Source organism: Macaca fascicularis, chromosome 10, assembly GCF_037993035.2.
Source record: "Macaca fascicularis isolate 582-1 chromosome 10, T2T-MFA8v1.1".
NCBI lineage: Eukaryota > Metazoa > Chordata > Mammalia > Primates > Cercopithecidae > Macaca > Macaca fascicularis.
The window spans coordinates 7,995,858-8,009,239 of NC_088384.1; the positions used below are offsets into that span (position 1 = coordinate 7,995,858).

General features: G+C 43.6%; 1 protein-coding gene across 3 annotated transcripts in view; it reads left to right on the forward strand.

The window, feature by feature from the left end:
* Nucleotides 1-13,382, forward strand: part of EFCAB6 (EF-hand calcium binding domain 6) — a 309,283-nt gene that overhangs the window by 247,836 nt on the left and 48,065 nt on the right. For all 3 annotated transcript variants that reach the window (XM_005567057.5, XM_065522029.2, XM_074003581.1), the window contains 2 exons: nt 5,209-5,404; nt 8,484-8,675. In XM_005567057.5, coding sequence (XP_005567114.3) covers nt 5,209-5,404; nt 8,484-8,675 — 388 coding nt within the window. The remainder of the gene's footprint in view (nt 1-5,208; nt 5,405-8,483; nt 8,676-13,382) is intronic.

A 13,382-nucleotide genomic window follows, 5' to 3' on the forward strand; every position in this document is an offset into this window, starting at 1 on the left:
CTTGCGTGATTTCTGGCAAGAAGCCTGATGTATTATAATTCATTATCTTTGTTCCTCTATAGATAAGGGTATTTTCCTAAGATTTTCTGGCTTCTTTCAAGATTTTCTCTTTGTCTTTAGTTTTCTCCAGTTTGAATATAGTATGTTTAGGTATAGATTTGGGGGGATTTATCCTGCTTGGTGTTCTCTGAACTTCCTGGATCTGTGATTTGCTGTCTGCCTTTAATTTGGGAAATGTTTCTACCATTATTAATTAAAGTGGGTTTTTCTTTTTGTTTTGTTTTTGCTTTTGTTTGTTCTTTTGTTTCTTTGCTTATTTATCTTTCTCCTTCTGGTATTCCAGTGATGCAAGTGTTACACATTTTGAAATTTTCCCCCAGTCTTTAGATATATTGTCCTGTCCACCCCTTCCCATCCTTTTTTTTTCTTTGCATTTCAGTTTGAGAGGTTTCTACTGACATACTGACATACCTCAAACTCACTAATTCTCTCCTCAACCATGTGCAGTCTACTGATGAGCCCATCAAAGCCATTCTTCATTCCTGTTAGAGTGGTTTTTTTGTTTTGTTTTGTTTTGTTTTAATTTCTGGCATTTTCTTTTAATTCTTTCTTAGAGTTTCCATCTCTGATTATATTGCCCACTTGTTCTTGCATGTTGTTTACTTTTTCCATAAGAACACTTTACATATTAACCATAGTTATTTTAAATTCCCTATCTGATAATTTCAAAATACATGTCATATATGAGTCTGCTTTTGAAGCTTGCTTGGTTTCTTCATACTGTGCCTTTTCTTTATATGCATTGTAATTTTTGTTGTTGTTAAAAGCCAGACAGGAACTGAGGTATATAGGCCTTTAGAGATTTTATGTTCATTTGGCTGGGAGTTAGGATGTGTTTAATGTTTGCTGTAGCTATTGGTGCAAAGGCTGTAATTTTCTCCAGCATCCTTGTTTTTTCCTCGCCTGTTTTCATGGGTTTCCTTAGGACCTCCTTCTTAAATAGATTGTGTGTTTTGCAGTTCTTTCAGTTGTAATCCATTATTATTTCACTAGAGCTGGATTGATGTGGTGGTAAAATATTGGGGAGGGGAAACATTCTATAGTTTTATGATTACATTTCTGTCTTTTAGTGGGCTGAGTCCATGGGCTGCAACCTTTAGAAATATTTATTGAGTTTTTTTCTGCTTAGGTGAAACAGGAATGCTAGAGGGGGCTGGAGTTGGCTGGTTGTCCTTCCCCCAAAGCTAAGATAAGGCTCTCAGAAAGTCTTTTCCCTTGGAAAGTAGTTATAGAGAAGGCTCGGGACATATTTCACCAGGATTGCTCTTCCCCTTCCCCTGCCAGAACCCTGAGGGGATCTTTCTCAGGTCTTCACTCTGAGAAGCTAGTGAGACTCCTGAAGTTAAAGCCCATGAAAGTGGTGGTGGGGGTGGGGAGGTACCTAAGACTAGGCCCCCAGAATTTCTTACTCTTACACTAGTCCACACTCAGTTTCTACCAATTTGCCACGATTACCATGTAAGTATTCCTGCCAGCCTGTGACTCCAAAGGCTTTTGCTCCAGGAAAACAGGCCCCAGCTGTGATTCTCTGCATGTGCCTGTGTCTCCAGGTTTCAGGGTGACATTTTGCCCCATGACCTCAATTCTTCTCCTCCTCTCTCTGCCACTTTCCCCACTCCTTCCACGTCCAGCTTTTGGTGGCTACACTGATTTTTCCTTTGGTTAGGTAGTTAAATTTAACCTTCTGTCCCACAGCCACAACTAGTTCCTTCCTGCTTCGTTCATAGGTTGATTCTAAAACTTGAAAACTATTAAATACCATTTTATTATAACTATGTAAATATTGTTCAGTGTCAGGTAATGAAAGAAAACTAGCTTGCTTTCCAGTTGTACTATCCCTGAGCCTCTAGCCTTAGTATCAAATAGATTCTCTCGTAGATCACACCAATTGCCGAAAATCATTTCACATTTGTCTCAGTCCCTTTGGGCTGCCATAAAAAAATACAAATTGGGTGGCTTATAAACAACAGAAATTCATTTCTCACAGTTCTGGAGGCTAGGAAGTCCAGTGTTGAGGTACCAGCGGATTTAGTGTCTGCTGAAAATGTCCTGGATCATAGATGTCTGTCTTTTCACTGTAACCTCATGTGGCAGAAGGGACAAAGGTCTCTCTGGGGCCTCTTTCATAAAGGCACTAATCTCATTCATGAGGGCTCTGTTTTCATGAACTAATCACCTCCCAAAGGACTCACCTGCTAAAAGGTCATTACCTTAGGAGTTAACATTTTAACATATGAATTTTGGGGGGACACAAATAGACCATAGCAATATTTTAAATTTGTTTCATATCTATACTATGATTTTATTGGATAGGTTATTTCCTGGAGTTTAATTTATTCTTTATTTTCTTTATGATATTTGCCTTTGTTTTATCTTGTCAAATAAAGACAAATCCATATTTAGGTAAAAGAGCCTTTATCTGAAAAGACTATTGCAGCAGGGAGAGGAAGACTATTACAATAGAGAGAATGCCCCAACCATGAAATCTGTAAGCATCTCAAAGAGCAAGCAGAAGAGGGCTTTTGTTTAATAGGGAAGAGTAAACAAGGATGGAAAGAACCAAGCATGGGAAGTAAGACAAATAGATGGTGTGACCAGACAGCTGAACAAGAAACATCTTTCCTGTGGTCAGAGTCCTTGAGGAGCTATTAGGGAGGGGCTATTCCACATTCTGTTGCTGGCTTAGGCTGAGGTGGGTCCAAGTTCAAGGTTCTGGAGGAAGGAGAGTAGCTTAACTAAACTGTGATCAGTTAGCAGATATTTTGTTCAGATTAGTCAGTGGGAACAAACAGTTCAGCTAATAATTTATGAGACTGAGACTGGGAATTTGGAGGGTGTATGTCCTTGCTATCAGAGGTAAGCCTTGGGGTGTCTATGAATCTTTTCTAAGTCATATGGGGAAAAGGTAATTCTTTGCAGTAGACTTATCCAGGGACATTAAGGTTGGGGTGATTTATTTAACCATCACTTTTTTATAGAACAGGGCTCAGATAAAGGTCATTATTTTTTACCGTTAGGTTTCCCCAGCATTCTATTCCACTTTCTCCTCTCTTGAGTTTTTTTCCCCTGGCATCTCTATTTAAGAACCTACCCCTGCCCCCCACCATTTTCCTGCTCTAGTTCTGTGATCCAAAGAGCATCCTGTGCTGCCTCCACTATTGCCTAGGTTGGATCCCCTGTCTCCTATATCCCACATCTCTTTATTTCTTGATTTACATTCTTCTTTTGCTGGAGTACTTCCTGAAGTAATCTCATAAGAAAGGGTGGACAGGAAGTAAATTTTCTGAGTTCTTATTGAACTAAACTTTTTAAATTCTTCTTTGCACACATTGCTGGATTGTCTGAGCATAGAATCTTAAGAAGAAAATTATTACCTTAAAAGTTTGAAAACATTGATCTATTGTGTTTGAACTACGAGAAGTCCAATGCCTGTGTGTATGTATGTGTGTGTGTGTCTGTGTCTGTGTGTGTGTGTGTGTATAGAAAGGAAGGACCATTTCATCCTCAAATGCCTATATGTTTTTTTCTTCCTTAAACGGGATCTCCTCTCGCTGAATCTATTTCCAGCTGAACAAGAATTCATATGCATTCAATGAATAAATCATGGAAAAATAGCAGATAAATTAACTAAATGATTATAAGAGATTCTTGTTAAAGCATAGGCTTGATACTTTTATAAACAACAACAAAAGGACTGTGGGATATCTGAAGCCCACCTTTCAATGGGGGTGATCAACTTTTTTATGCATTGAAACCTTAATAAGGATCCATTGCACAGTTGCTTGTTTCTTCTCAAAGACCTCTTGATGATAAACATCTCTGTTATTTGTAATTATATGTAGATTATTCTTTTCTAGATCCAAAATAGACTTTTCTAAATACTACTGAGATTAGCATATGCATATGATTTTATTACTACATTTTAATACCACGTTGGCAATTTCTCCCGCTGATGAAATAGTGTTGATTGTCCTTTTCCTCGATGTCGCCGTCATGCAAGCCGACCCGATGCAGGGCCTGTGCAAGGCGGCTTTGCAGCTGTGGGTTGGAAAAGCTCAGCTCTTGGCTCGTCTTCTTTAGAAGCAGATATCTGAATCACTGGAAACTTCTCTCTCCAGCTTACCAGCGTTCCAAGCTCTTCTACGTTGACACTTGAGCCCAATCCTGCTGAGAGAAAGTTTAGGTGTTTAAGTGCCAGCAATTCCCCAGGAATTTAAGTTGTAGAAATGTGAACTTTGAATGCAATTAAACTTTATTTTGAATTATTTTGCATCTTTAATAGATATACTATATGTTCCCTGAGACTTTTGGATTTTACCTCACAATTTAGTCTTCCAGAACTTAGGTAATTTCTTCTGTGTCAGAGTCAAGGGGATGAAGGAGCCTCTGTTTCCACAGGGATGTCCTTGCTGAGCCATCAATGCAGGTGGAATTTTTATTTGAGAAAATCCTCAGCTAGATAGGTTTTGCAAAATATCTTTTGACTGCTTTCAGCTTGACAACTTCATTTCAACCACTCCTGAAAGAGAATTTAATATATTTCTTACTCATTTCCTCTTCTTCTTTTCACTGTCTTTGACATGTTTCCTCTCTCAAATCCCACTGCCATTTCTAAGTCCAGGCCCTTCTTAGTTAAGGCCTCCATGACCCCAGGAGCCTCCCATCCAGACTGCTACTCTCCTGCCACTGCCACCACCCCACAGTCTCACTTCCAGACTGTCTTTGAGGCACTGTCAGATTTATCTTCCTGTGATACTGCTCTGCGAATGTCACATCCCTGCCAACATACTTTCATGTGCCCCCATCATAGGGCCGGATTCTCAGCAGACATCTCCCTTCGTCTTCTGCAAAGCCACCAACCCTGCTATCCCTTCATGCCTCAGGTCTTCAGGCCAGGCAGCTGTGGCCCCCGGCCGTCAGTGAACTGCACTGTCACCTCTCATCACCCTGAGTCCTTATATTGCAGAATGTGTGTGCCTGCCTGATAGCAGAGCTAACTACCATGTCTGCACCTACAGGGCGGGGAATGGTGTCTTAAAATTATTCATTTTCCCCACGTTGCTCTGTGCTCAGCAACTGTTTGTTGAATGAATAAGCAGTAGGGTGGCTTTTAAAATGAATATGTTCTTTTCTTCCTTTTGGGACAAGCTGGGGAGTCAGCCGGCATGATAATTCCATCAATTACGTCGACTTCCTGAGAGCAGTGGAGAACAGCAAGTCAACAGGAGCTCAGCCCAAGGAAAAGGAAGAGAGCATGCCAATCAATTTTGCAACGCTGAATCCACAGGAGGTTGTGAGGAAGATCCAGGAAGTAGTTGAGTCCTCCCAGCTGGCTTTGTCCACGGTATGACAGGCTGAAAGTGCTTTATTGTGAAAACTCATCCTGATTCATGAAAACACCTCTCAGCCCCACCCTGAAACCCCTCCCATCTCTGTTCATTCTCCTTGGGGTGTCTAGTTAACCACGAGCAGAGCTTTTATGTGAGTAAATGTGTGTCCACTCTTCCACCCCAGCATGTGCTCTCTAAGTTGGGAGTGCTCAGCGTTTAGAAATGCTGACTCTGGGGTGAGGTCATGGGACTCTGGGCAAAAAAGATAGAAAATAGAGGCCCTTGGGCAAGAGTGGGCTCAGCACATCCTGGGAGCTCTCAGCGCAGCCAAGCACTGGGCCCACAGAGATGAAGGACTGAAGGTGGCCTTGAAGGGGTTGAACTGGGCCGGGCTGTGGCACAGAGACTTCATTGTGAAGTCCTCCAGGAGCAAGTCCTCCGGGAGCAACCTGAGTAGGCTGACATTCTGCAGCTTCCATCTGCATGGTCTTTAGACAGTGTACGGAATGATGCCTGTGTGTGTGGAATGATGCCTGCGTGTAGGGAATGATGCCTCCGTGTAGGGAGTGATGCCTGCGTGTAGGGAATGATGCCTCCGTGTAGGGAGTGATGCCTGCGTGTAGGGAATGATGCCTCCGTGTAGGGAGTGATGCCTCCGTGTAGGGAATGATGCCTGCGTGTAGGGAATGATGCCTGCGTGTAGGGAATGATGCCTGCGTGTAGGGAATGATGCCTGCGTGTAGGGAGTGATGCCTCCGTGTAGGGAGTGATGCCTCCGTGTAGGGAGTGATGCCTGCGTGTAGGGAATGATGCCTCCGTGTAGGGAGTGATGCCTGCGTGTAGGGAATGATGCCTCCGTGTAGGGAGTGATGCCTCCGTGTAGGGAGTGATGCCTGCGTGTAGGGAATGATGCCTCCGTGTAGGGAGTGATGCCTGCGTGTAGGGAATGATGCCTCCGTGTAGGGAATGATGCCTCCGTGTAGGGAATGATGCTTGTGTGTGGAGTAATGATGCTGTGGACTGTGCTGGTGTCCTTGGATATTGTGTTTGGAACCAGCCTCCTGGTGAGGTGGTGCTCCCAGGTGAGTTTCCCCATGTGTCTGCAGAGGGCAGGCGTCGGGGATGAACAAGGCAGCACATCGGAAGCATCCTGTGGGAAGCCGGCATCCAGAGCCCAAACAGCCACAGCAACCCAGACTGCAAGATCCAGTCAACACCTCTCAATCCCCACAGTGAACATGCCTTCTAACATCACAGAGTCCTGGCTCCACACATTCTAGAGGGCTTCCCGGGGCGCTGGGGGCCACAAGCCCTAATGAGAGTTCAGGAGTCTTTTTCTCTTTGATCATAACCTTGCAAGGTGGGGCTCGTGGTTCCACTCTATAGGAGGGGAAACTGAGGTTCAGCATGAATAAACCTGCCCAGGGTCACACAGGGACTATGGAGCAGAGCCCGGAACATGAGAAGGAAGGGGAAATGTATTTGTCACAGCCCTTTTCCAGTCCAGGTGGTTTGAAGAATTAAAGTCCTGAAGATCTTTACTTGAGATGTGCTGTCTACTGCCCATGACTTCTTTTGAGGATCGACCTTAGTGTCTTGACTTTTGAAGAAATCAAGGCTAGTGACCCTTTTAGGGTATCAAACTCTTGGAGGTGGGAATCACTCACTCTCCACTCCTGAGATCTATTTTAAGCTTTTTATTTTTTGTAAATCACATCCCAATTTCCTTGGTGTAGAGAAGAAAGGTGGGCTCCGGAGTCCCGGTATGAGGGATTAGTAGGGAGGGAAGGGGTGAGGAGGGGCGGCCCAGCCAGCTGAGCGACACACGAGGCTCCTCTTCACTCTCGAGCCTGCCGCTGTCGCTGCCCCTGCGGCACAATTGGCTGTGTTCATTCTTATGATCGTTCTCCTTAACATTTGAGATCCCCAGGGGCCAGGTACCTGGATGGGGGCATTTTCCAGTAAACTTAGGAAAACTTACACCTGCCCTCTGAGTTAAGTCCATCTTTACAGTGAAGAAGCTAAAGTTTAGAGAGGTTCAGGACTTCTGGTGGGCAGCAGAGCCCAGGTTTCCAGAACAACTCCTGCCTAGGGGACTTCCCACTGTACACAGCTACCTCGTGTTACCACGGACTACATGAAAATGTGAAGCATCTGACATTTTAAGGTTAATTTTATTACACATATGCCATCACCCTGTTAGGCCAATGGGGTGTGCCTAATTAGCCCCGAATGAGAATTAATCAGAAGGGTGTGGGGTTTGCAGGCACTCTAAATTCTTCCTTTAAAAAAAGATTTTAATCTACCCCTGGATGCAGATTTCCCGGTGCAATAAAAATCAATGATTTTATTTCGACAGATGGAAAAAAAAATGTGCTTTCTTTTTATAGCACATTTTTGCACTTTTTCAGTTTAACTCCTCTACTGTAGGATTCGCAATGTGTGCTCCCTCTGCTCCAGCACAGGCCTGGGGTAGCTTCTCATGATGCGAGGTCACTCGGGCTCTGGCCGAGACTCAGGAAAGGACAGCAGCCGTGCACAAGCCTTGCTGTGAAGGACAGTGGTGAGGTCAGGGTGGTCCCCTGATCCCTCCTCCCAGCTGCTCCCACAGTCAAACTACTGCCTTGAGACCCCTGCCCCGATGCGATGCGGTGAGGTCTCTCCTGAGCCTCCTGTTACAACTAATTAATACTTAAAGGAAGTAGAATGTAAGGGCCAAGAGAGCTTGAGCAAGTTACTCTCTGCTCTGTTCTGTAAAACAGGGATCCTGGGAGCAGGGGTGAGGCTTCCATCAGGACGGTTATAGGTGCTTCGGGCCAGGATTCCTCTTTATTCTCCTTCCTCCTCACATCCAAATAGGAGCAAGTAAGGCAAATTTCCTCTAGAACTCATAAGCTCCCGTACTGCGTTCATATCGTACTTGTCTCAGTCCTTCAATAATGGTGCATTTATTTAGTAATTTAAAATTTACAAGGTGTTTTTATACACTAGGCTTCATTTGCATTCATCAGAAACGGTACTTAAGGAAAGTGTTTTAGAAGTATTCATTTGACAGTAGCATTTGCCATCTTTTTTTCTTTTCTTTCTTTTTAGGCATTTTCTGCATTGGATAAAGAGGATACAGGATTTGTAAAGTCTACAGAATTTGGACAAGTTCTTAAGGATTTCTGTCACAAACTAACGGACAATCAGTATCATTATTTTTTGAGGAAACTAAGAATTCATCTAACCCCCTATATAAATTGGAAATATTTTCTCCAGAACTTTAGCTGTTTCCTTGAGGAGGTAAGAACGTCTGCAGCACATAAGCATCTCTTTGAAAATGAGCTAAAAGTAGTTTTTACAAAATGGATAATTGATTAGAACCATATCAGATAAATTGGCAATCACCTCATGTAATTAGCTTATTCTAAATGAAACACTGGTATAAATTCTACAGACTATTAGAAGGTGAATATGCATCCTTTACTTTGTTGGAAATTTTTATTTATTTTATTTTATTTTTTTATTTTATTTTTCAAAGAAGTTTGGGAGCTTGTTTTCTCTGGTTGTTTTAGAGTTCTAAGGAGTCTTAGATCCCAGAAGATGGTCTGGGGAATGAGATTACTAAAGCAAACAGCATGAACATTTTTCAGGTTTGAGGTGAATCATAGCAGCAAACACTATAGCATGTCTTCTGTGTACCTGCCACTGTTTCTAGTCCGTTGTATATATATTAACATGTATAATCATGTTGAGGTCACTGTGAGATACAAGCTATTAATATCCCCAGTTGAGAGACGAGGCCTTAGCACAGAGACATAAAGTATTATCCACAGCTAGTGAGTGGTGGGGCTGATTTGTAAGCCTGACTCCAGGTGCCTAAACACTGTGGTTTTTGTGATTTTTTTTCATTTTTGCCATTTAGATGGATGTTTCTGAACAAAATACACTATTGTGTTGCATATTTTTAAGCTTTATATAAGTGATATGATATTGAATGTTGTATCTGCACTTATTTTTTCTTGCTTATAGTAATGTATTTAAGATTTATCCATGTTAATATATTGGCTTTAGTTGATGCATTTAAGCTGCTATAAAAAGTCGGTGGCTTATGCCTGTAATCCCAGTACTTTGGGAGGCCGAGGTGGGCAGATCACCTGAGGTCAGGAGTTTGAAACCAGCCTGGCCACATGGTGAAACCCTGTCTCTACTGAAAATACAAAAAAAAAATAGCTGGGTGTGGTGGTGGGCGCCTGTAATCCCAGCTACTCAGATACAAAAAAAAATAGCTGAGTGTGGCGGTGGGCGCCTGTAATCCCAGCTACTCAGATACAAAAAAAAATAGCTGGGTGTGGCGGTGGGCGCCTGTAATCCCAGCTACTCAGATACAAAAAAAAATAGCTGGGTGTGGCGGTGGGCGCCTGTAATCCCAGCTACTCAGATACAAAAAAAAATAGCTGGGTGTGGTGGTGGGCGCCTGTAATCCCAGCTACTCAGATACAAAAAAAAATAGCTGGGTGTGGCGGTGGGCGCCTGTAATCCCAGCTACTCAGATACAAAAAAAAATAGCTGGGTGTGGCAGTGGGTGCCTGTAATCCCAGCTACTCAGATACAAAAAAAAATAGCTGGGTGTGGCGGTGGGCGCCTGTAATCCCAGCTACTCAGATACAAAAAAAAATAGCTGGGTGTGGTGGTGGGCGCCTGTAATCCCAGCTACTCAGATACAAAAAAAAATAGCTGGGTGTGGCGGTGGGCGCCTGTAATCCCAGCTACTCAGATACAAAAAAAAATAGCTGGGTGTGGCGGTGGGCGCCTGTAATCCCAGCTACTCAGATACAAAAAAAAATAGCTGGGTGTGGCGGTGGGTGCCTGTAATCCCAGCTACTCAGATACAAAACAAAATAGCTGGGTGTGGCGGTGGGCGCCTGTAATCCCAGCTACTCAGATACAAAAAAAAATAGCTGGGTGTGGTGGTGGGCGCCTGTAATCCCAGCTACTCAGATACAAAAAAAAATAGCTGGGTGTGGCGGTGGGCGCCTGTAATCCCAGCTACTCAGATACAAAAAAAAATAGCTGGGTGTGGCGGTGGGCGCCTGTAATCCCAGCTACTCAGATACAAAAAAAAATAGCTGGGTGTGGCGGTGGGCGCCTGTAATCCCAGCTACTCAGATACAAAAAAAAATAGCTGGGTGTGGCGGTGGGCGCCTGTAATCCCAGCTACTCAGATACAAAAAAAAATAGCTGGGTGTGGCGGTGGGTGCCTGTAATCCCAGCTACTCAGATACAAAAAAAAATAGCTGGGTGTGGCGGTGGGCGCCTGTAATCCCAGCTACTCAGATACAAAAAAAAATAGCTGGGTGTGGTGGTGGGTGCCTGTAATCCCAGCTACTCAGATACAAAACAAAATAGCTGGGTGTGGTGGTGGGTACCTGTAATCCCAGCTACTCAGGAGGCAGAGACTGGAGAATCACTTGAACCCAGGAGGCGGAGGTTGCAGTGAGCCAAGATTGCACCACTGCACTCCAGCCTGGGCAACAGAGCAAGACTCGGTCTCAAAACAAAAACAAAAAAAAATCCAGTCTATTAACTGAATATATGATTGTGCCATTCGGTCGTCACCCTCCAGTTACCGAACGTGCAGCTTGTTCTCAGTTTCCTTCATTACAAGCAAAGCACCAGTCCCCCTTCCGTGCCTGTCTCCTTGTGTGCACACACTGGAGCTCCTCTGCCTGGAATTGCTGATGGGAGGGCGGGTCCACGTTCAACTTCCCAGAAACGGCCAGTGTTCTTCTAAGTGACTGTGCCAGTGTACAGCCTTACCCATGGTACGGGAGACTTCCTGACACTACACATCCCTGCTGTCCCTTGGTTTTGTTAAATGTTTTAACTTCTGCCATCTGATCATTAGTCAGGTCAAACACTTCCATGGGTTGTCAGCTATTCAGGTCTCGTCGTCTACAAATGACCCGAAAGGCTTTCAGCCCTTGGTTGGCATGTGAGTTGCAAATACCTTCCGCTGGTCTGTGGCTTGTCTTTGCTCTTGTTTTATAGTGACCCTCGCTATTTTTATGATTGTGTGTGTGTGTGTGTATGTGTGTGTGTGTGTGTTTTGTCATTTTAAAAGGAATACATATTCACGAGAGACATCGGGGACAATGCAAAAAATATATGTAAAAAAGGATAGCAGTAATCTAGACCCCATGATGATGGGGATGATGACAGGAACAACCTTGGCCACCGTTTAGTGAGCACCTACTAAGCTCTGGGCCCTTCACGTGCACTTTCTCATCTCACTGTCTTGCCCGTTGGGGAAGGCGGAGTAGACATGCTTTCGGAAATCAAATAGCCACCTGAGCTCAGCAAAGAGTGGCAAGCCAGAGGGTTCGCCTTCAGAGCTGGTGTTCTTTCTAAGCACCATCCTGCCTTAGAGATCTTTTTTTCTTTTTTCCTATTTCTAATGCATTTTTTTTAACAGAGTGGAGATGACAGCGTATATATATATATATTCATGTATCCTGCTTTTTTTCACTTAATGTTAAATTGTACCATGTCACTTAAAGGTTTCCCAAACATCAGCTAAAAGGTCTATATCACATTCCACCCACGCCCTTATTTTTAAGCATTTAGGATGTTTTCCTCCAGCTTTTGCCTCTGTTATTTACAGTGAACACTTTGTATGTAAATCTGTATCCACATTTTGGATTCGTTCCTTAGGAAAGATCCAAGAAATAAAATAACTGGAGTCAAGGGATAGGAGTCGTTTTATTGACCTTAAAAGCAGCCCCTTACATATTTTTTAAATAATTCTGTTCTATTGGGTTGGATTATATGAAATTACCATTTTTAAAGTCATAAATGGTTGAATGTTGGCAATTTCATATGATTTAAGCTAACATTCATAGAAATTGTTTATGTCCATTATATACTGTTTGGAATATGCTGATACAGTTGAAGAAAATAATTAAAATCACCCCTTGGGACAACTAGTGTTAATACTTTGGCATGTTTGCGCCCAGCCCTTTTTTTTTTTTCTTTTTTGAGACACACTCTCACTCTTGCTACCCAGAATGGCGCGATCTTGGCTCACCACAACCTCCGCCTCCCGGGTTCAAGCGATTCTCCTGCCTCAGCCACCTGTGTAGCTGGGATTACAGGCATGCACCACCATGCCTGGCTAATTTTTGTATTTTCAGTAGAGATGGAGTTTCTCCATGTAGGTCAGGCTGGTCTTGAACTCCTGACCTCAGGTGATCCACCAGCCTCGGCCTCCCAAAGTGCTGGGGTTACAGGCGTGAGCCACTGCACTTGGCCCCTTTTTAGTATACAAATGTCCTTTAGGAGTAGGATTGAGGACAGACCATGTATGCTGCTGAGTTTGGGGGTTGTGTTCTGAACTCTTGCAAGTCTTTTTTTTAACAAACATTTTTCATTTGTATCAAAGTAACATATGCCCATATAGAAATAAAATTGAATTGTTGCAAAACACTTAAAAACAGAGATCACTTGACTTACCCATTTAACTTCCAGTCCTGCTCCTCAAGAGCAATCACTTTTATTTTTATTTTGGTTTTTTGCTGTTTCTTCAGCTGCATATGTTTCTGTCTCTCAGTAATATTCTTACGCTGCCATTTCCTAAATGATCAGTCTCAGGCATTATTCACTGATGTGCTGATGTGACAGATCAGGGATCCTGCTCTCCCCTTCCAGCTCTGCTGGCCTCTCCTCCAGGGTCCCCTGGCCTGTTCTCTTCTGCCTTTTCGCCTCCTGTGGTAGCACTGGCGTTCTCTGGGGTGTTCATTTTCCTCTAAAGCATGGATTCCATCTAGCATGCGCCATTCCATCGTGTGGGTTCATTCACTCTCTCATGACACGTGTTTCCTATGGCCAATGTGTACCAGGCACTGAGCTGGGTGCCAGGTTTAGCAGCAAACTAAACAGATGCAGTCCCTGCCTCCAGAAGCCCCATTCTAGTGAGGGAGACAGAGCGGCAGTGAGTGACTCAGTCACATG